At 34.0% G+C, this 24690-nt stretch overlaps 1 protein-coding gene across 1 annotated transcript; it reads right to left on the reverse strand.

The window, feature by feature from the left end:
* LOC125653905 (fibrinogen C domain-containing protein 1-A-like) lies at positions 1-23610 on the reverse strand. The gene is made up of 5 exons (XM_056144441.1): positions 23415-23610; positions 20715-20851; positions 15580-15676; positions 12232-12396; positions 1-411 (listed from the first exon to the last, which is right to left on the reverse strand). Exons 1-5 carry the CDS (start codon positions 23506-23508, stop codon positions 170-172), a joined length of 735 nt encoding a protein of 244 aa, XP_056000416.1. The 5' UTR covers positions 23509-23610; the 3' UTR covers positions 1-169.
* Positions 23611-24690: the final 1080 nt, after the last annotated feature.

A 24690-nucleotide genomic window follows, 5' to 3' on the forward strand; every position in this document is an offset into this window, starting at 1 on the left:
TGTGAGTTTAGGCAAAGGTGGTTTAATCATTGTAGTTGAACATTTTCCTCTATTAATTTCTTTATGTAATAACCGATAGCTTACATCCAACATGACGGTATGTATATTAGCTACATGGTAAGAATGTCTCCATATGTCGTTGGAATTCTTTAATACAGCCGTGTTTTCTTCAAAGTCTCCTAATTTTCATCTCGGTGGTTTTTAGTGAGTAATGATATCCATGCCAAGCAAACCAGTTGATACCATCGGCATATGACAGGTGATTACCAGTGAGGTACATTCCATTCAAATTGGATGCATGGCAATTGTTATACCACCAACCCCCTTTGTAAAGATGAGCACATGAATGTGAATCGTCGTGATCTTTTGTATAGAACTGTGATCCGCTGTGTCTACTGAGCAAGGAATCACCTGAAACATTAATACTACTACATGTACCTCGTGGACCTGGTTGAGTGGATTTTAACTTCTGTCGCTGCAGTGATATACACTACATGCTGAACATTGCTGTGAGATGTACAAAGTAGTGCGATTTAACAATATCATGAATGTAAGAATTTTCAAAAAGATATGTGATCGGACAATACCATTGCTTTTTTTTTTTTTAAGAAATACTAATCTAAGTTGGAAGGTGGGAGAAAAGTTCAATAAAATATCTACGTAGGAAGCAGCTGTGCAAAACTCGATATTAAGACATTTCAACGACATTCTATCTATTAACAATAATCATTTTCATGCATGTATGTTGATTTGATATATCTCAGTGAACTTGAAATGAAAGACACAAGTTTTCCACTTTTGCTTCATCCTTAGATATTTTATTGAAAATAGATACATATTGTAATAACGGCAAACTAACAACTTAAATTTATGCCAACGGGATGATTTCAGCTTCTACATTGTCAATTTCCCATTTTTTTGTAGCAATATCCCATTACCACCTGCAAATGGTGTTTATCTTTCTCAACTGATTCGATACAGAAGAGCTTGTTTTGTGTATGCTCAGTCTTTTAAATCGAGTCAGGCTACTGACAAAAAAGATGATGGTACAGGGGTTTCAACAGTCTCGTTTAAAGTCAGCATATCGTAAATTATAAGGGCGTTATAACGATTTAGTTTGCCAATACAACCTATCATTGGGTTAAATGCTGTTTGGCATGCTTTACACCGATTGTTAGACCGTTCTTAACACACTGATTATGACTACGGATTACTCCGTTTACCTTATCAAGGCATAGGGCTCACAGCGGCTGTGACCGATCAACAAAGGATGCTTACTCCTCCTAGGCTCCTGATCCCACCTCAGCTATATCCATAAGTTCATGTTTGCTCAACTCTCTATTTTTTATTGCTTATATGAGTTATGAGATTGATCACTGTTCGTTATCTTCACCTTTCATAAAACGCTGTGATGAAGCTATAATATTATTCTTTTTTTTTCTATTTCCTCACAAGATTCTATGGGTTTATATAAAATAGAAAAGGATGTGAATTCTTTTTATCACGAAGAATAAGAATAGAGAATACAAATTTTATGATAATCAATGTACTAGATTCCGCTCAGAAAAATATAGATTAAAATATGAAATTGCTGTATTTTGCAGCATACTTTTATACGCCTGGTAAGCTTAATGAACAGAGAAGGGGTGTGTAAAATATCAATTTAATAAATAAGGATAAGTTTCCAGTTTCCAATTAAATATATGTGAATAATGGCAGAACCAGAATGATTTTCGTACAACCTCTTTCAAAGAAAGATATGTTACAGGATTCAGTGAATGTCCCCTTAAGCCCAAATATTTACTCCTCATGAAAAGTTCTTACGTTACTATCATCATTCATTTCGTTACTATCATCCTCGCTGTTTTTCAACGACGAATTTTCTGTTCAGATGAGCCGTATAAAAGATAAAATAACACCTGATCGTGATTGTTGCTAGTGTATGATATTTCTTACCTACATATCATTCGCAAATAAACAATACAAATATATATAATAAGTAAACGTGGTTTTTCCGGAATTTCCTTCCGCCATCTTGGGATGATAGTAACGATCGTTACTATCATCAGTTTAATACCAGTGATATGCGACCTCGAGCGAGAAGATTTGAAAACAGTTGTTAGCCATTTCATAAACAGATTAGATTTGATTGAACAAACAATTGTCACATTAACGGCTTGTAAATAACACTGCATTAGGGTGTTTTGTGCCGTTTAAGGGTGTATTTGTGTCAATAGAGAGGATTTGGACTGAGTTTTTTTTTTCAATTTTCGAAGGAAAGTATGAGGGACAAGACATGAATATTTTTGTCGGCACAACGACTTTGCCATAAAAAAAACTAGTAGAATTTGTCGCTGTACTTTTTCAAACGAGCACTTGGACAAAGACGTAGATAAACTGCGAGAAAATGGTTCTATCGAAGCTACACACTGTTACATATAGGCCAACGGCATATACTTTTCGTTCTGCTCTCAAATTCAATACACACTCGCACCAACTGACCTTCACCTTGTAACAACATATAGGCAGAACTTTTGCTAGCAGTGTCTACCAACTGGTAGTTTAAAAAAAGAAATTTAAAGATAAAAGATAATTGAACTTTCAGTTATAAATAATAAAATATATTTCACAACTTTGAATTGAACTATACTGCTTTCATTTTTTTAAGGAACGCGTACGTAACAACAACAGCACACCGCGCTCCCACTTCCTAAGTAACAACGTGTAGATTAAAAAATAATGATTAATAAAATTGCTTGAATAAAATAATTTAAAAGTATTGTGATTTTCACTATAAGTGTGATCATTTTTATTATTTTTTTTCCGAAATGCACCGTGACAGCAGGCCTAGTTGTCAATGATACATAATCGTATCATATTTTAGGCCTATCTAACTTCTCCAAAAATAAATTTAATAATAATTGCACTGTTTAGTTTAGAAAAGCAACAAAGCTAATTACAGTTGCTTACAGAAATGACATTGCCAAATAGTGTTTAGACAGTGATCCCATGTAAACATTATTAACTCGCAAATGCAGATTTCATACTCGCTTTCCTCGCTACATTAGGGTCGCTATTTGTATGCACTGGTGGCTAAAAGATATAAGACTCGGGAAATTTTTCTACATCGAAATAAATGTCATCCATGGTAAATGAATTGGGCCCTTAAAACCCGTGTTTTTAAAAATATCTGACACTACTTTTACAACAAGTTGATCGACGAAGTTGATCACTGTGCCACGTGACTACCTATCTAATTAACTAGGCTATTTGAAATCGGGGCTTAGATTTAAGTCCGTATTGTGGCTAATTATCATAATACTTCAGCGAACGAACTATTACAATTAATTTCTATAAGCATAAGGAAGAAAAAATACATATAATTCTGCATACTTTGAAAACACGAGATGTGTCCTTTAATATATACTGTCAATACAATATTTACGTATGAAGCAGAAGTGGACGACTCTGATGTGTCTTTTATTTACAGAGCTCACAGGGATAAATCGAATCGACATATAAAAGAAAGTTACTGTTGTTAATAGACAAAACGTCGTCGATATATCTAAATGTCGAAGGCCACAGCAAGATATTTTTTCTTCTCATGTAGAAGTTTTTGAATAAATTCTGCTTCATATGGATATAGAAACAGGTCAGCTAACAGGAGCACAATTCGTGTCCATGGAAATTCCAACAGACTGTCGGAAGACCTGACCACCAAACACCACGAAGATATTGTCAATGAGGAACTCCAGCTTATTTTAACTTAAGAGTACTTCTGCGTGAAACCAGAGTGGTGTTAAACAAAGTAAATTTTTGGATGACTGATTACTAGATGTGAATATTTGCGTTTTCCATCTTTGTTGACGAAGCAACTGTCTATGATGTCAAAAAGTCTAGTCTTTAATTTATCGTGAAGAATGGTCCTATAAAGTGTTAAAAAGTCATACGTTTTGATGTTGCTGATTTGAGAAAAGTTTTAAGATTTCATGTTTACTAAAAGTTCTTTAAAATTATTTAGAATCCACATTTGATTAAAACCACTTCTGGCATATGTAGTCGCACAGTAAATTTGAAGTTTCTCCTTCACAGCTGTTAATATTTTCGTTAAAAGCAAAGATAGGGGCTTGGTAGAGCACTTACTGGATCCAGCAATGTATCTATGTTTGTAAAGGTTTTTATGTAGTTTAGAAATCCAGTATAGGTACGGTAACTCATATTCATTCGACCCATTGACTGGGATATTAAATGTGTCTAAAACTGAAGCATGGTTTTGAAGAATTTCATCTTTTGAAAGGACAGTTGGAGTATAAGTACGATTACCAAAAAGTGGAATTTATGCCAAGTTCGTTTAAAATACAGTTGTAATAATGATCCTTACAAACAAAGACAATGTTGTTACTAGCTTTGTCAGCTGGAACCAAAACATATTCATCATGTAACCTATCTAATTCTGTTTACTAAACACAGAAGGATAGATAGAAGGTACCTTTGTTTTAATATGTCTGATGCGGGATTTTAATATTCCTCTTATACTTTAAACCCATTCTGACAATGTATCAAGTTCTCCTTTTTTCATATTTAGCCAATCGTCTGGCATAATCTTCGACAGAATTCATAATAGGGATGAAATTATGTTGCCAATTAAAAGACCGAGGTTCTCTGTATTTAGGACCTTTTAGAATAAGTGATATGAGATCCTCATTTTTAACTATAACAATATCACCAATAATGACATGTCCAGCTGGACTACAGTTGAAAGAAGATGAAGAACAATAACACGTTGGTGGATTACGTATAATATGGTCTATATCTAGGAACTGCAAAGTTTGGTTATAATTAAAAAGTTTAGATGCAATAGTAGAAGTATAGCTGTAGGAAATACATGGTGTAGAATTGAACTTGAAATAAGTTGAAATACATGACTGGACCCTTTTATGACGAAAATTGTTGCTTATGTTGACGGCATCTATTTGCTTTGTTTGTAAATTTGAGCTTAAGGAACCGGCGGCATGATTTTGAAGGAATATCATCCATGACGCGTGCTGGTTTAAAGAGCCTGTGGTAGGCAACATCCGTAATCATAGAGTTCAGTCTACATTCAGGTGTTGAAAAATCCAAGTATAGAACATATGTAGCTTCTTCAAATAACGTATGTAAAACTCTCAATAGAACAGAGTAAAGTTTTGTACGAATATGATGTGGACCTAATTACGTCAACAGCGAACCAAACGTGGCATCATTTATACTTGGTCTTTTATTTGAACGATGTCCATGGCTGCGTTTCCATCTTTGAGTATTGGGAAAGAGTCCCATTACATTCACGTTATTTTCTTGGGGACTAGTCAAATTTCCAACATCATATACAATATCATTGCATCCATATGGAAATGCAGTACCTACGGTCCTGATTCAGTGACCTTCTCGTTGTCTACGAAAAGGGATGCTTAAAGCTGAAATGAATTAATAAATATAGTATAATTCTATATGTCCGCCATATTTCTTTGTTAATCCGCCATATTAGTTGAATATTCTATTGTTATACGTATCAGGGTTCGCATGGTATATAAGGGGACTAATTTTGCTAAGGCTTCAGTTCACATCAGTGTCTTCGATTTACCTGTGCGGGTAGCTTCGACAGGTAAAATGTACATCTCCGATACTAATTTATAGGACATCAAGAAGAAATGAAATTGCGTTTTGGAACACCATGCAGTGCTCAAAATTACAATAAAAATATCGTACAGTAGTAAATCATTATAAAAGCTTTGGATAAATAAATATAAAATGCCTTTTCTTTACGTGAATGTGCGTACATTTGTAGTAAATATGTCAAAACTATACAAAAACGCGCAGAAATATTTTATCTATTATTTATTGATAAAATGGAATAAACAAAGGGTTTACAATTTATACCATTCACACTTACTTCACGCAAAATGCAAATACATAAATGCTACTATACTTATAAACATGGTCATGTATGCTCGCCATGAAAAAGCATCGAATGCGGACGACTATTTTCCCGGGTCTACTCGTAATATTTGTAAAGGACCGCATATGTACGTGTACACTTGTCAAAAATAATCTAAGTAGAAGTAAAACAAAACGATAAACTCCATTTGTATTCAAATAGTAAATACCATTGCCCATTGTACAGACTGCGACACACTTAGACCGTGCCGATCAGCTATCTTCAATCAGGGGAAATATCAGAGTACAATATGTACCCTGTATTGTGCATGAATCCTTATACCGTATGATTTACTGGTCAGAGTTTTGCAGATTTCTAAATCAGGAAATCATTTAGGTACATAAATTGTTTATGCTTATATAATACAACACTGTACGAGTGTATGAGAGAGAGGATTAATTTGATTCATTTAAAACCCGCAATAATTAAAACTAACTTAAACATATCTTTAGATAATGTTATTTTCAATTACTTCATTTTATGCTAATTTGGCCATCAATAGATCTTATATATCTATGCCATTTGCGTTATTACATTCTGCGTTGAACTCGACGCAAATTGTACTAATGCAAAATGGAAAAATTTAGTTTATCATATTATGCGTCGTTATCAAGCATATAGAATCAAGGGGAGGGGAAAAAGCTGTCTCTCCCCCACCTTTAATAACAATATCCATTTTTTTTGTAATGCAAATAAAGATACCTTGGTTGCCCCCCCCCCCCCCCCCAGCTTAAAAGTTCTGACATAATAGTAGAAGACACACACCACCACCAATTAAGAAAATGAAGACATTATGAGGCGCTCATAGTAGAGGACTCTAACCGTCCCATCCCACCCCCAATGATTGAAGAAAATGAAGTGTAGAGGGATTATTGAGGCAGTCAAAGTAAAAGACTCTTTAACCCTTCACCCTCACATTGGGACTTTAAACATCGGACAAAACGTCTTGGTTTATTTGGGCTTTTTGTTTTATTTTATTGATATTTTCGATCATCTTTTTTAAATTATTATTTTGAATGGCAGGGAATTTTGAAGAATACAATTTTCCTTTTTTTCTTCCTGTTGTACCCCCCCCCCTATGAAAAATGACGATACATGTCTGGATATTACATGTACATTTTGTTTTGCAACACATGCATGTATACTGATTGTATGGTGTAGAATTGTACCCTTTACCAAGTTTTCCTTCATTTATATAGTGTAAGGAATGGTAAACCAAAATCACAAAACAAAATGCATAAAGACCAAGATATTTTCGAGCATAGGAACTTCATTCACGAATTCATAGATACATGTATTCAGAAGAATCACATACATGCATTGCAGAACTATAACATAAGTGTGTTTTAGCGTTTCTGTAATATGATATAATGATTACTTTCAGGCTTGAATGTAATTTATTCATAAATATTTTCATTTCGTAGATCTGGCGCAATGGATATATACTGAAAATAGACATACCGCTGTAAGTCGAAATTTCAAATTCAAATGTATGCGATTAGACGTTAATATTCATAAATCAGTAAAATTCGTGTTGAGGTTTTATTTGATATGATACAATGTCAATATATTATAATGCATAAGTAGGATTTGCAAAACGCAAGAGTATAAACCTTTTCTTTTTTCATTAATAGTATCAATATTTATATGATCACGAAAAAAAAAAACCCAAACATTATATAATTTATATCCGGATTCATATACCGATTTAGATATCAATAAAAACAAAGCTGCATAGTTTGGGGGAGGGGAATTTAATGAGTCTGATGAAATTAAAAGAAGGAACCCCACATTTGCATTCAAACTAGATGTACTTCAAAATGAATTCATTTCTCCTCTGTCTGAAAGCATGATTCTAAATTTGGGAACGAATTTTGCATACAAAATAATTGATAGGGGAACACATATATTCCAGCTCCTTTGGAATTTAATGAAATACAGATATGCACTTTTCTTTCAACATGAACTGATATGTTGTTTCAGGGACGTATACAGGGGGTTGGGGTGAGCAGGGAGGCTGATCTGCTCACCCCACTTTTTTGACAATTTACTTTTTTTCCGTTATTCTAACATACAAAGTCAGTTTTTTCTACATGCACAGTTCAAACTAATATTTTTTTAAAAAATTTGTAATGAATCCAATAATAAGCATCAACTCCTGGAAGTTTCCGATATATTGTCAATCAGAAATTTTTAAATAGCTGCAAATTTTTAATGCTTGTAAGCTTACATTTATATCATTGATCAATTTTCTTTCCTTCTGTTTAATAATATATTGTACATCGAAGTAGGACGCTCTCTCTCTCTCTCTCTCTCTCTCTCTCTCTCTCTCCTGTTCAATCAATGATTATGGACATACAGAGACCGTAAATAAGTATGTGATTCCCAAAGAGACAATAAAACCATATTTTCGTTTATACATTTCCTTTTATATGTGTCTTTGTTTAATCAACTGTTTATCATGGATTGCAAATGTAATACCCGCATTTTCACACAGACGTATATTTTCGATCATTATTCCCTTATTTGTATATTTTGAATTGTGCACGGAATATATCCAACCAGATACTCAGTGTATATGATTAGATTTCCGATTTCTATAAACTGCAAAACCTCGACCAGACAAGCATTCAATACAGGAAAATCTTTCGACTCTGACATCCCCCCTGATTGAAGACACCCTGTTTGGCACGGGTGAAGTGTATCGCGATCTGCATATTGGAATGACAACGTGTTGTAAAGTTCTAACGAGATACAAATGGAGTTTATCATTTTGTTTCGTGGATTTATCAGAATAAAGAGAATCTAATATTTTCGGTAAGTGCACATCTCCGATACCTGTTGAAAAGACGTCCGTATTTGATCCGGGTTTTTTGGGGAGCGAATATGCCATGTGCATTACATATTATGCTATGGTATGCACTTATATTTTGCAAGAATTGAAATAATATATTTTATGCTCTTTGTTTATTCCATTCTATCAGTATGTAATTGGCAAATGATTTCTCCGCATTTATTTCATAAGAAACTGGAAATACTTGCATGCACTTGCAAGTATGCAAAAAGGCTTTTTTGTTGTTGTATTTTTGTCTTAATTATCTAAACTTTCAGAATGTTGCATTGGTATACAATAAATATTTTGTAATTTTGAACAAAGCATAATGTTTTAAAATGTGGTTTTATTTGTTTCTCATTCACTATATATTACTACCAGAGATGTGCACTGGTCGAGTCCACCTAGAAAAATTACTCAGGTGTGACAATCACATTTGGGGTATATACGGGTAGTGTAAATTAGGCTACCTGAGAGAAATATGGCGGATAATATGAGAAAGGTGTACGTATTTATTAATTCATGTCAGCTTTAATGTTGGATTGTTTGTGTGATGGTAATTTTTTTGTCAAATACCCTCATGAACAAGATTGAGTGGTCCAGTGGACTAAAATGCTTGTAAAGAAGTTGGTTACCACCAGTATTTATTTGAAATCTGTCCCCCGATATTCTTTTATTATGTGAACCCTTGGCTTCTCCCATAAAAATCAAGCCACACAGGTTACACACAATGACGTAGACAACGTAGACGATTTACAAGTCAAATTATCCCATGTTTTGGTACAGAAACTACCTCCAGTGAAATTACTACTAAATGAATTTGCAGTGATCAGTATATCACACGTTTTGCAATTTTTGCAGAACATTTTAAGATCGAGCACATGGGATCTGAAAAAGAATTATCAAAAATATATCTTAAAGGAAGATAACTATTTTTGATTTGGGTATAAAAATTTGGTTTCTATACCAAAGCTGACAAGTTGACGATTGTACATAAGACAAATCTTTGATATATCGAAGGATAATCCGAGGGACACTAACCGATCTGTGGGAGCCTACGTCCCTTATAGACTCCACAGAGTGACACCTTTTTATACTGGGCGACGTGTCAGCCAGCATTGTTTCATTATTATGTAAATTCAAGAAGCTCTTGTATATCGAATCAGTTGAGAGATATAAACACCATATACAGGTGATCATGGAATATTGCTACATAAATATGGGAAGTTGGGGATGAAGAAGCCGAACTCATCCCGTTTGTCATACAGCTGAGTTGTCAGTTTGCCGTTAATGTCTACTGCTAATAAAATATCTAAGTATGAAGCAGAAGTGGACGACTCTGTTGTGTCTTTTATTTCGAGCTCACAGGGATATATCAAATCGACATATGATTGAAAGTTATTATTGTTAATAAACAAAACATCGTCGATATACAGTAAACGTACTTTTTTCCACAGGTTCATAAGTCCGCGGAATCACAGTTCCTGTTCATTCCGCGGGTAGAAAATTGGACGGATTTCTTAGATTGTCACTTAATGTCTTTCATTTACTTTAAGTACGCTTGGATAAATTTCCGCGGAAAATTTGTGACCGGGTACATAGCGTAAATTAATACCGCGCGGAAAAACGTACTTCTACAGTATCTAAATGTCGAATTAAAGATATTTAACAAGGGTATCGCAAACGATACATAATACGCCCCTGTAAATGCTTATATAGAGTGTTTTTTCTGAAGCCATAATTTGTAGAACTTTGCTTCAAGTAGTATCGGCCAAGCCATCATCAGATTATGATATACTTTCTTTGCACTGTAAGAGTAAAGAATCTTAGCCTTAGCTGTGCCAAGAGGTAGATAGACAAACCACGAGTTTAGTGTGTAAACATTTCCCCAATTTGACAAGTTCAACAACCTGTAAATATTTGAAACATCAAAGAAAATTGAAAATTATTGAGAATCAAAATCTTTAAACTATGCCCATTTTCAAGTTAATTAAAATACCCTAGTTTCTAAACTGTGATAAGAGTTAAAATGATAAATCATGCCATCTATTTAATGTTTTTCCTCAAAACAGACTAAGTTCAACAACCTCTAATTCTTTCAAACAGAAGAAAATCAAAATTCTTCCCACATGCATAATTGCCATATCCATACAAATACTCTGTAAAATATGAAGGTCCAAACTTAAAAAGCATGGAAGGAAAAATATATGACAAATCATGAACTCTTTACTGCAATATTTACTAAACACTAAAGGAGTTCAAAAACCTGTAATTTTCTTTAAAAAGTTAGGAAAATCAAACTCCTTGCCACATGCAGATCTTCCATGCACAAATAAATACTTTGTAGAATAAGTAGGCCATCCCCTGAAAACTGTGGAAGGGAAAATAGACAAATCATGTACTCTCTGTTATAATTCCTCAAAACTGACTAAGTTCAACAGTCTGTACTTTTTTTAAATATTGAAAGAAATCAAAATTCTTGAAACGTGATCTAGAGTGATTCACAGAGATACTACATAGCAAGTTTCAGCTTGATAAGTAACAGATAAATCAAATTAGAAACAGAAAACCCAGAAGGGACGGACAGACGGACATACATTCGTCCCGTCTAAATATGGGTGCATAATAAATTTGAAATCACTAAATATTTTCAAACCCAAGAACATTAAATCATACGTATTTTCAACACTTTACACAACTATTCCTCACAATAATCTTTTTTTTACATAATAGAAGGTTCCGTCTTTATTAAGAATTCGGACTTGGGAATATTCATATCGATTATTTTGTCATTCATCATTCTGATTCAAAGAAATCTATAGAAATGTGATAAGAAAATGATACTGGAGTTCTTCACCAACAATATATATGCATTAACATGTGGTCATCAGATCTTCCAAGAGTAATTTGGAATATCTAGGGACAAAATTTGTGTTCCTTTAAAATTTGCCGACCTATTTATGAATTACTATAAGACATATTTTATTGTAATGAATCTACATGAAACGAACAAACCTCTTAATGTTTCCCTTAACTCACTATTTAGATAAATCAAGGACGTTTTATTGAAAAAAGTCATTTTCACTTATACATTGCTTGTATCATGTATATCCCAATAAGTTCAAAATAAAAGATACCACAGTTTCTTCCACATTTACTCATGTATCTAATCATGATCTATTTGCATATACTCTTTCCTCGGATCAAGATAGTTTTTGTTCGAACAGAATACTAGTACTTACGACTACTTTTTGATGAAAATTGTATTGATATCATATTTCACTTATTCTTCTCCAAAATGTACCATTCCCTCCCTTTCCATAAATGATTTCGTGTATGGCGAATGACATTTGAACTGACAAAACTGAAAGTACATGTGTTAATCTCGAAACATACAAAACGATGTAGGTTAAAATTCCCGTACCTGCTGTTCCCTCGTAATCTTCTAGATGAAGAGCGAAGCCATGGGCTTCATCTCCGATAGAGAAACCTTTGTAAAGAGCGTATCTTCTTTCTCCATTGAAATCAGACATATCTATCCTAAGTTCATAGTAGCCTTGCTGAACTATTTCATATATTCTGTGGTTACCTGAAGAATGTATAAATAACATTGTCGTTTAAAGTCAGCATTTCGCAAATTCTGTGGTCGTTATAACGATCTAGTTTGCCAATATAACCTATCATAGAGTCAATTGCTGTCTGGCGTGTTTCATATCGATTGCTATGCCGTTCTTGGCACACTGAATCTGACTACGAATTACTCCGTTTACCTGATCAAAACAGGGATTATGGCGGTAACTAACGATCGACAGGGGATGCTTACTCCTCCTAGGCACCTGATTCCACCTCTGGTATATCGAAGGGTCTGTGTTTGCCCAACTCTGTATTTTGTATTCCTTATAGAAGTTATGTGGCGATATGATTATAGAATATGACCAATAGTTCAACATATTTTGTCTGATATTTACAATCACATGGAATGGTGGAATATAAGATTGAACTTTGTTATGACGAAGAATCTTGGTCACGTCCACGATATCTATTCCTTTGTTACTAAATGTAAGCTTACAGACCTGACGGCATAATTCGGATAAATTACCATCCTTTGTAAAGTGGGATAAGCAACATCATATAATATAGTGTTCAAAACTTCAAGTCTGGATTAGATTTGACTTCTTTAAATGAGGTATTTTAGATTTATAATGGAAGATAGTAAACTAAAGTGCGAGTATGATGTGGACCTAAAACATCGTGTATTTTTTATCTTTTGTATGAACTTTACTACTTTGAGTTTTTGGAAAAAGTTCCACCATATTTACGTTTTTACCATGTGGATTAGTTACATTTCTTGCATTATGTACTTGTCGTTGCACCCATATGGAAATGTGGTGCCTAGTATCTTGATCAAAGGATTTTCTAATTGGTATGATGGTAATTTTTCTAGAATTACGACCCTTATGGAAAGGATTGAATACTCTGAGGTATTGAAAAGTTTATTGGGAATTGTTAACCTCCGTTAATGATTTGAAGTCAGTCCACAAGGGTTATGCTCAACTGCATTGCCAATGTTGTAGATCAATTTCTGTTTGACGTGTTTTATACCAATTGTTAGATCGTTCTTTGCATACTGATTGTGACCACAGATAACTGTTTAACTGATCACGATATAGGGCTCACGACACGTGGGACAGGTCAACAGTGGATCATCACTCTTTCTAGGCACCTGATCCCAGCTTTTGCGTGCCCATGGATCCTTGTTTGCTCTACTCTTTATAAGAATGTGAAATTAATTACTGTTCGTTAGCTTCACTTTTCATAGGTTATACATTTTAACAACACAAGATATAAACTCTATAATTAGGAAATAAGAAGGCCGATGGAAACGCTTTTTAACTGCAGAAGGTAATTCGTTTTGTTCAAGGTAAACAAAACTATTAGATATGGCCAAGGTCCGCAGCATAATGTTTTACAAAGACATTTTTATTAGTGTTAATTTCAGTCTCCCGGAGACGATGTTGGGTTATTCCATGAATTCAAATTTCAAGTTATATCAATAAGAATATATGCGAAAAATGATGCAAAATATATTGAATTTGTATCAAAAAATCAAAGCGAAAGCGGCAAAGAAAATGAACAGCGAACAATCAAATAAATACTTTAGGGAATGTAACTTTGAGAGCAAGCAAACCTAAAACACTATACACAACAGAGGTGGGATCAATTGTGTAGCAGGAATAAATATTCCCTGTCGTTAGCTTAAAACCAAATTATTTCATACAATATGTTTACGGGTGCAGGGTTCGAGCGAGCACAGCTACATGTACATGAGCGGTTCCAGAAAAGTACAATGAAACTTCTGCAAACCGACCCCTTAGAAAACTAACATTAAGTATTTTGCATCTGGAGATGCATAAAATAAGCAAATATATTCATTCTCTATCAATCCCAAGGATGTTGGTTTCAGAAACCCCACACATGCATGATTTGTATAATCTCAACCTAGTGAATCAAGATATTTGATTTAATAGACCAAACGACAATCATGTTCTGTATTGAAAATCGTGGAGTAGGATACCTAAATACATTAAAAAATCTATATTCAATCGCAAGGCGGTAAATAGCCTGTCAATATATTTATATCATTTATTTAAAGATATCATATTTATATAGGTGTATTTATGATAACCCTATGCAGCAATGGCATATTTTGATTAAACACAATTATTGAATATTTCAGCATTCACATAATAAATAATACATGTATATTGCTATATGTTTGATATAACCCATTTTGTCTACTTTTCCATGTAGGGAATACAAAATAGAGAGTTGGTCAAACACGGACCCCTGGATATACCAGAGGTGAAATAAGGTGCCTAGGGAGATTAAGCATCCCCTGTTGACCGGTCACACCCGCCATAAACCCTATATCTTGATTAGGTAAACATTAATCCGTAATCAAAATCAGTATGTAAAGAACAGCTTAGCAATTGTTATAAAACACGTCAGACAGCATTTGAGATCCATTCATAAATCTATACTCAATTAAGTTAATCTCGATTATTTTATGTCAAATTTATAAGTTTCACATTTTCATAGACATAAGTACGATAATGAAAGTCTCTATCAGTAAGAGGTTTCATCGTCGTGTGCATGCATGTTAACTCACCCTAACCAATGAAGGGAAAAGAGGTATGTCACCATGGTTTGCATAGAGATGAAACTAATAACTGTATGTAGGCGTGGATCGATGTTATTTTCATGTGCGAAGGAAAAACAGCTTCTTGTTATCTTTTTCACACAATAAACTAATAAATTAAACCAATCACTGTTTCAGTTTTATTAAGACGTCAAATTGTAGACCATTTCGTAATAAATACCTTAGGTCTCTGTTGTATAAAGGACAATAACACTATAATCTAATCGGAGATCAAAGAAATTTAAATTTGCAAGATCTCAGCCATTTTGATAAGGAATCTCTAGGACCTAGGCTATGAGATTGTAACATTTTTCTAGTTAAGTGTATAGGCTCAGCTGGGACTTTTTCGCTCTCGCTAGCCATTAGGGCTCGCAATGCAAGAACTCTGGTTCGCTGCGCTAGCTAATTAAATCCACTTATTTAAAGAATTATCTCATTGAAAAAATGCGAAAGCAATTAATCAAACCAAAATATTTGAAGATCTTCACCTGTATAGTTTCTGTTCAGACTTGTGGTTGTAATGGATAGCAATGTATGATCTATAAACAATAATAATCATAAATACTCACGTACCAAGCCAATATTCCCCTGTTTTGTTACCAAATCCGTATTTGTAGTCCTTCCAATTTCTAAAAAAGTCTATCGTTCCATCCATTCGTCTCTGAATAACCTGAAATGAACGCGACTTCTTTCAAGAAGATATGTTGTATATATAAGTACAAAATGAATGCAGTACCGATTTACTTATCTTCAAATATAATTTTAGTGTAATAATGGTAACAATACAGAACGGTGAAACTCCTCGAATGTTGCAGAAGTTGTTGTCAAAATACAATGTAATGTTTAAAAGAAACGTGAATATAACGAACTCAAAACTCCTGTAAGGAAAACAAAATAAAGATTTGGGCAAACACGGATCCCTGGACATACCAGAGGTGTCTAGGAAGAGGAAAGGAGTAAGCATAACCTGTCAACTGTTTAGAAAGGTATCCCAACGAACATGTGTTATGATCTGCACTTTGATTGAAAATAAGTGTTGAGGGAGAACCTGATGACACACAAAGCATTCGAGTGTGATGTTACGTTATAAGTACTCAAAAAAAAAAAAAAAAAAAAAAAAAACAGTTCAAAGAAACATTTTGTGACATATCTTATAGAGCAAAATCACAATCCACAAAATAAGATGTAAATGTTAAATTCAAGCACGTTGAGGACGTTGACATTAATTAATGCTTGCTTAATCTTAATCAAAACTTAAGCAACTTGATAAGTAGAATATTCACCGAATGTGGTTGTTGTACAAAATCTTTGCGACCGTTAAACTAAAATTCTCAGCACATTTAACTCGTATATGTATGTCGTTAGGTATATGATGAAATTCGTCAAGAAATATCTACGGTTGACGTAATTGTGTCTGCATCTTCCTGCTACCATTTTGAAATTAAAAGCTTTGTGTACCGTACCGTCAACGTTCTATGAAAGCAATTACATTGCATCAAATAATTTACGGGTGGAAACTCCGACCATCGGATCTGAATACATGCGATAAGGAATTCATGATATATCAACAGATGATGAAAATACAACACCATGTAATGTGCTTTGAAAACAATGTCTCCATATCGAAATAACGAATATTAAAATCGTAATGTTTAGTCAGTGTTAAGTGGGTGGTTGTATATTGTTTTAACGTCCCTCTTGATGTTTTTGCAATGGTATGGATACGTCACCATTCACGTTTCCACTGTCGTCAGGGGAGGTGCGGTTATCATCTCCGCACAGCCAATCAGAATCGCGGAAGAATTGTCCGCCATTACCTCCGTCAAAACTTATGATGACGGAGGTTTTGAGGTACAGATGTTTAAGCCTGATTACTTCGAGTTCTCATAAAATTTGTGGAATTGTGTGCATCGGGGAAATGCAACTGTGATTCACGTTACCCAGAAAGGATACAAGAAGTAATGTTTATCCCATTTCCAAACCCAAAATCACATAAAGATTAATGTTTACGTTGAATAAAGGCGTGCGGTAAGAGCAGAATGGACCGGCACACAAAGTAAGTTAGTCTTAGCAGACAATTATGTATTAGTTAATAGTAATAGTTAAATCAGGGACTGATAATAATACATGCCCATGTCATGTGTATACATATACTAAGAGCTACAGGTGCTTGGGTTCAGGACCCTCCCCCCTCCACACATTCTTCAAAATAACCTGCACGACTTGATTTAAATTATTTCTTGTTGAAAATCCTACTAATGCATGTCAACAATGTCATGCATACCCCAAAATTGCTCTTTTTAAGAATTTCCCCCATTGGATATAACAATTCGTGTAGCTAGGTTATTCAAGGGAGGGGAGGGGGGGGGGTCATGAACCCAAGCACCTGTGCTAAGCGCTACACAATATTATTTTTTTTACTTTGATGTTATCTATTAAAAAGAATCCCCTATCTAAACTATTTTCATATCTAGGGTCAATTCATTTAATGTTTACACCAATATATATGCAGTTTCTGGTCTGGTGTCTTAAATTTTCCCTGCTCAGCCATACATATCATAACATGACTGTAAGAGCGCCATATTCAAAGTTTTCGTTCCATGATTCCTACAATAGATCATACCAGGGGATAAAATTCTAAAGTTTCAGTAATCAGACTAATTCCGTGGTCAAAATTTTTAAATATCAATAGAATTTATGTCCATATATATTTTGTAATAAATGGTTTTAAATTCGAATTTAGATTTCATAATAATTCGAGCAAACTGAAATTTTATAAGTAGCTAATAAATTGTTGGGTGTAATGTATGCATAGGATCTTTCATGTAATAGGTCAGGTCACCTTTTAAAATTCCATGGCCCCTCTCAGCATCTATGTTTTACTTCCAAATGCTAAACAAATGTTATTGTTTCCTTATAGATTCATTGGATATACTTGTAACAGCAGCACAAGTCAGAGAATTTACAAGACCAGTTAACAACAGCAGAAAATGCCTTTCATCAACAGAGCATACTTAATCATCACCTGCAACTCCAGTTATCAATGGAAGCCCAAGATTAACCCCACCAACAGGCCACCCCTATTGACATTAACAGTACTCTACAGCAAGAGGGAAAAAGCCAGGGTTGTTTTTATATTATATCAATTTGAGACATGCCACATTTTGTACTTTGTTAGAGTTTTTTTTATACATCTGAGCAAATTCCCCAGTGTGTAAAAAAGGAGGGACATAACAAATATGACAAAACAATCGCAGTTGTTATTAACACTGATGAGGCTGAGACATAATTTTGAAATCAAGGACTTGGCATCAAGATTTTGTATTTCAACACAGTGTATCAGTGATATATTCTGTGCCTGAATTGACCTTATGTTGTGTTAGGTTGTGTTTCAATATAGTCCTATAGGAATGATATTAACAACATGACAACTGAATAAAAGCTCAATTCCCAACAACCATCGCTATCATTGATTGTGCAGAAAGGAAATCACAGAAATCGTCTTCTTTAAAACTGCAGTTACAAATTATAAATTCTGACTACAAATCATCTACAACCTAAAGGGGACTTGTGGATTGTGATCCTTTAGGGGACATAATGGAAACTATCTGTATGCTAATTTGTGTTATCTTGGATAAATAAAGGTTATTATTGTTATCATATTTGTTAGTGAATTATTTATTGGATCTATGTCAGATGTTGCTGTTACAGAGAATAGTGGATTTTACAAACTCCTTGTTAACTGATGGTGGGTTGAATTATTCTGGAAGGGGAATTCATTTTGGCAGACAAAGGTTTCACAATATCCAAAGAACCAGGGGAAATATGTCTGCACCTCTGTATCTCTGTCAGTGTATTCTCACCAGTTAGTATATGTATATATGGATCAATAAAGCTTGGATAGTTTGCACCCTACTAAGTCTTGGGCAAAACCCAGGGTTGAAGAGAAAATTGTATAGCATGTGAATTCATTGTGTACTACTTGTATACAATGTGAAGGATTTGTTTAAAATGATATTCAAACATTTTATAAGAGAGTTTTATGTCTAACTTTGGGAAAATTACATTTTGATAAATATAAAATAGTAAATTACTTAATTACTTAAATTTTCCTTTGAAATGTGTGAATGCTCACAACTAAGAAAATTGAAGAATTTGTGCAGATTCATTGACAACTAAATTAGACAGATATTGTAAACCATTTATTCTTATAGAACAATGATTATTCTATAGTTTTGAATTATTTGTTGAAAATAAAGAAACCCATTTGGTACTTAATTTATAAATTATTGTCCTATTTATGATAAACTAATCCTTTAACTAAGTATTATATTGTGTTGCTGATCCTATGTAATTACAACATGTACTATAGTACAAGAGGTTGGGTAACTAATTAAAACAGATGTTTTACGAACAGGAAATTGTTTTTTGGTCCGAGTCTTTATAATCTTGTTCATAATCCAAGTTTTCTATTGTGTGTCATTTAACATATTCTTGACTGTACTGTCAAAATGGTGATGTCTATCAAACATTGTACACATTCTTTCTGTTTTTGCAAGTTGTTTTTTTTTTTAATAGAAATAGATAGTTCGGTGGACGTGGAATAAAAACTTGGAATGATCTAATTAACCCATTACCATTAGAAAAATTATGCATGTAAATATCTCAATGTAGATATCTAGATCTACAATATCCATTCAAGTATAACTGAAGTTGAACATTTAATGGAGATCACAGATGGTATTTGAGCTGCAATGTAAATTCTTGATAATACTTAACTGTTTTTCATAAGTAAATCATAAATAATAGTAAAATAAAAGATGCAAAAGCAAGCAAGCAGATGAAACATTTTATTGAACCGGTCAACGCAGCATATATGATATAGTTATTCAGTTTCAACCGAACAACAAACATCGTCAATTCCGTAACAAAACAATTATTCAAAACTCGGAAAACGTTTCGTAATATTAACCCAGCTGTGCATGAACAGTAAGCATCGATGGCAGCCGAATCCTGGAAATCGATGGTTAGGCGATGTAGTGTTTCATTACTTCAAATGCAGCGAAAGCATCTTGCGCTAACAAATAAGTTATAATTACTGTTTCTTCCGCGTTTTTACCCACTGAAATTATGTGAACATAACCTTCTCTGAAGTATGGCAAAGCCTTTGACGGACTTTTCTGTGAAAATTCACGAGTAAACGAGGCGATTGAAAAGGTATGCTGTATAAGATTGAAATCGCCCGCTATGTTGTTTACATAAGTTGACGGAGTCTGAAAACATGTGACGTTCGTTGTCATCGGTGGGCGGGGCGTGGAAGAGTGAATTGCTGGTGAATTGCTGGAAAATTAAAGCCTATGCTCGGCACTTACGGCAGGGATATTTTACCGTGGCACACTCGTTGTGACAGGAGGCCTCGGTTTTTATGGTCTCATCCGAAGGACGGATCCATTTAGTCGCCTCTTACTACATGCAAAGGGTATATAATGCACTGAGGACCTTTTCTAATCCGGATTCCCATGAAAATTGGCCAAGGCCCATGGAGAATTAACCAAACGAAATAACATGTTTGCGAGAGTCAATTTTGATTTCATTTCCGAAGAGTTGTTGTTCTTTATGATAGTTCTAGTCGTTGAGAATTTGATACAAAGATACACAAAAATTATACCTATACAAAAATAAATTACTGTAATTTTAAATGAACAAACCGTCCATCCTCCTCTATCTGTGTGCTGGTCACAGAAAACATCTAAATCTCCACCTCCCTGTGGATAGATCGTGTATACTTTGTTCTCTGTGTTGCCTGCCCACAGTACATCTTGACAATCTTTTGGAAAGTTTTCAACTGAAAGTGTTAAAAAGGTCATACAATAGGTCCTAAAAAGACAGAAAACGAGTTTTCTAAGCAATTTCATAAATACAACACTAGATCAAACATATTGTCTTATATCATGCTACTAGAATAAAAGTCTTAACCAACGGACATTCTTACAATTGAAGTAATATGGTTATTTAAACCAACAATTAAAGTGATATCGTACGCCATCTGTCTGTTCGTATATGCAGTTACATGTACTGATCATCATATAAAATTTAAGAGCTGTCAGTAACCATTGAGAATTGTCTTTTAAAAAGTGGAAAGTGCAAAAATCACAAATCTGAACGAAAATCTCACACTTTTGTGTATAGTGATAGTAATTGTATACCGTCAACAAATAAGGGAACCAAAAATACCAATGTACGCAAGTCAGTGAAAACATTCGAAACTGTGCCAAAAATTTCAGTCTGAACTTAACCATTTTTTCCTTTTACAAATTCCCGAGAGATATCACGAAAACGGAGCGTGAAACTAAAGAAACGTTGTTTATTCGAGGATACAAACCTTCATTAAACGCTCCATAAAATGCAAAACTTTATATGATTTATAGACATTTTCACACATTATAAATCTGCTTTATTTGATTTTTAACACATAGGTCAGAAGTCAACTGCTATGTAAACAAACTTGTCAGTCATACATGTATATAACTTGTCATTGTTATTGTACATTTGTATATTTTATATCTTGCACTGAACCAAAAGTCGGCTGTGTTTTTATTTATTTATTTTTTTCTCATGTAATACTTCATAACATTGTATCATGACGTCATAATGATCTTTGTTAAAGCGTCAGTACAATCCCAATCGTAAATACTCGGCTATTTCCGTAAATGAAAAGTACGAGTGCGTGATCCAATTGAATACAATCCATCACTTTTGATGTCATAGTTAAATCTATAATGTGTAACTAAGCAATAGTGTCTTTACTCTTGAGGATTGAAAATCAAACCGGTTGAGTTATTTTCGGCGTTCTAATTTTTCTTTATTATACTAATTACTTGTGTGGATATTTACTTATATTTTGGATTATATATGCATATATGTTTTTTTTTAAATACACAGATAGGTTAGTAGATAAAGATAATGCATGTTTAAATTAAAGCCAAATGCAGTTTAGGTCAACTGATTAAATATGAAGGCCACTGGCTAATGTATGCGACCTTGCGATTGTAGGACAAGGTAATTTACAAGTTTCAATAGAATTTAGTATGTCATTAGAAAGTAATTGATGCACCCAGATGGCAAATCTTCTTGGCCTAAATTAGATCATTAGCCTAGTAATTAGATAGATTTTCGAAAATGTAGCTGAACATGAATAAAATTGTGTGTTTGGTGAGGTTAGTAACAAAAAACTAAAAGTTGTTCATCTGATTTTTAAAAAATAAAAATCTAACATTTGTTATTTCTTTCTATATGAAAGACCTTGCCTGATTGTGTTGCGCTTCTGAAAAAAAGTTAGCTCAAGAATCTATTGTTTTATTGAAATTTTGACTGTATACAATGCAAGGTATGTTGGTTGCCATGGCAACCATTTTTGCTGAGATATTTGAATTTCTTATTTCAACAAAATTTTATATAAGTCTTTTTCAATTACCCGAAATTAAAAAAAATATGCATCTTATTATCTTAATTGTATTTATTTTGAACTTTAAAGAGATATATTTCAAGGACTTTGTCCTTGTAACCATGGCAACAACAATGTGATTAATAACTTTCTGTTATTTGAGTTTAAGTGACTCACACATGTGTTTTCAATGATTTTATCAATAACACTACATGCAATTTAGCATTCTTTAATGATTTTTTTTGCACTTTCCAAAAAAGTATCCATGATTACTGACAGTGTCTCTTGACACATCGTTCTGCATACATCACTGTTAGAACACTTGTTTCAAATCGCTTCAAAACGATGCAGGCCACTTCATAGAGGAACAATGGTATATATGAAATACGTAAATTAGCTGTTTTGTTCCTCTTTCATCATACATGGGAATAATTTGGAACAAATCTTTAACAATGAGATGCAATATAGCTTTACAATTCATTTTAGATTATGACCCTTGGGTTGAGGCCTCTGCTGGTGGACTGTTAGTCCCCGAGGGTCTATACAGCCCAGTAGCTAAGTACTTCGTTACTAGCTTGAAAATACGGATGCATATTTAATTGCTGTAATAAAATTTAGAAATTCATTTCAAAATTAAGGAGTATCTCCTTCATGCATAGCTCTTATCCTTAGACGAATTTGACTCCACTTTTTGGCACTCTGTTTTTTTCCTATAATAACTCTAGCAAGTTTATTGTTATTTCGGATTTCAAACATTTCGGTTGAACATCACTGAAGAGACATTATTTGTTGAAATGCGCATCTGGTGCATCAAAATTGGTACTGTATAGGTTTTACATTTAAAACGTATAGAGTGAAAAGTAAATTATACAACTAAGAAAGTTTAAAACATTTAAATGAATCTAAATCTATGAATTTAAAGACGATTGTAGGTAAGTCAGACAATGTTTAGTTTTGTGTTTACCTGGCGGTCCATGCTCTTCTCCTGGATTGTTTCCTTCTATCAAAAAACCAGCGGCACTCGAGAAAACTAACGCGCAAAAAACAACCACGTTCATTTTGTGTGTTCAACAATCTATCATCAAATGTTGAAATGACTGTCGCTGTAAAATTTATATGTAATAAAGGCACTTCTTATCTAATCATTTTGGAAAGGAAATAGAATGTATTGAACGAATTACTGTAATTTACCATGTACTGTATGACATACATCATAACTTTATCCTAAAATATCGGTAAACATCGTATTGGAGACCATTGCTTATCTATTGCACTAACATTGGGAAACATGAAGGCCATGACTTAAATAACATTGTTGATTATGTTACGAATGGAGGGATTTGCACTGATACTTATATATACAGCTTAATTTGCTTAAAGTTGTTTTTTTTTGTTATTTTCACTTTTTTTTTCTACCACATCCCACCGTGGTGTTTCGAAGAGTCCGTTGTTGTAATACTCTCAGTTTTGTATTCTTTATAGGATTATTGAGATTTTAGGAAGCATAGCGAGTGTGACCTGTCTACAGGGGATGCTTGCTCCTCTAAGACACCTGAATCCATATATGGTATATCCAGAGGTTCATGTTTTCCCTATTTTTATTTTTGTAATCATTTTAGGAGTTATGAGAATGATTATTGTTCGATATCTTCATCATCTTTTTTTTTTATAGCTTACTGTCCATTATCTTCACTTGTTCAACAATCTCGTTGAAAGTCAGCATTTCGCAAATTCTATGACCGTTATAACGATCTAGTTTGCCAATACAACCTATTATTGGGTCAAGTACTGTCTGACGTGTTTCATAGCGATTGTTAGGCTGTTCCTGGCACACTAATTTTGATTACGGATAACTCCGTTTACCTGATTAAGATATAGGGCTCAAGGCGGGTGTGATCGGTCGACAGGGATGCCTACTCCTCCTAGGCACCTGGTCCCAATTCTGTTATTTCCAGGGTCCGTGTTTGCCAAACTCTCTACTTCCTATTGCTTATTGGGGATGTGAGATTGATCGTTGTTCGTTATCTTCACCTTTCAAACTAGAGATTATAGCTCAATTTATATATCAATAATATTGATTAATTTATCGATTTATAATATCGATTTACTGCCGTGGTGGTTTAGAGGTAGATCGTTTGCCCCGCATGCGGAAGGTCGGGGTTCGAATCCCGGTCGCATAAGATCTGAGTCGTTTAAAAAAGGTAGTGATAGTTCCATCGCCAAAGGCTCGGCATCAGGTG

Source organism: Ostrea edulis, chromosome 7 (assembly GCF_947568905.1).
Source record: "Ostrea edulis chromosome 7, xbOstEdul1.1, whole genome shotgun sequence".
Classification (NCBI taxonomy): Eukaryota; Metazoa; Mollusca; class Bivalvia; order Ostreida; family Ostreidae; genus Ostrea; species Ostrea edulis.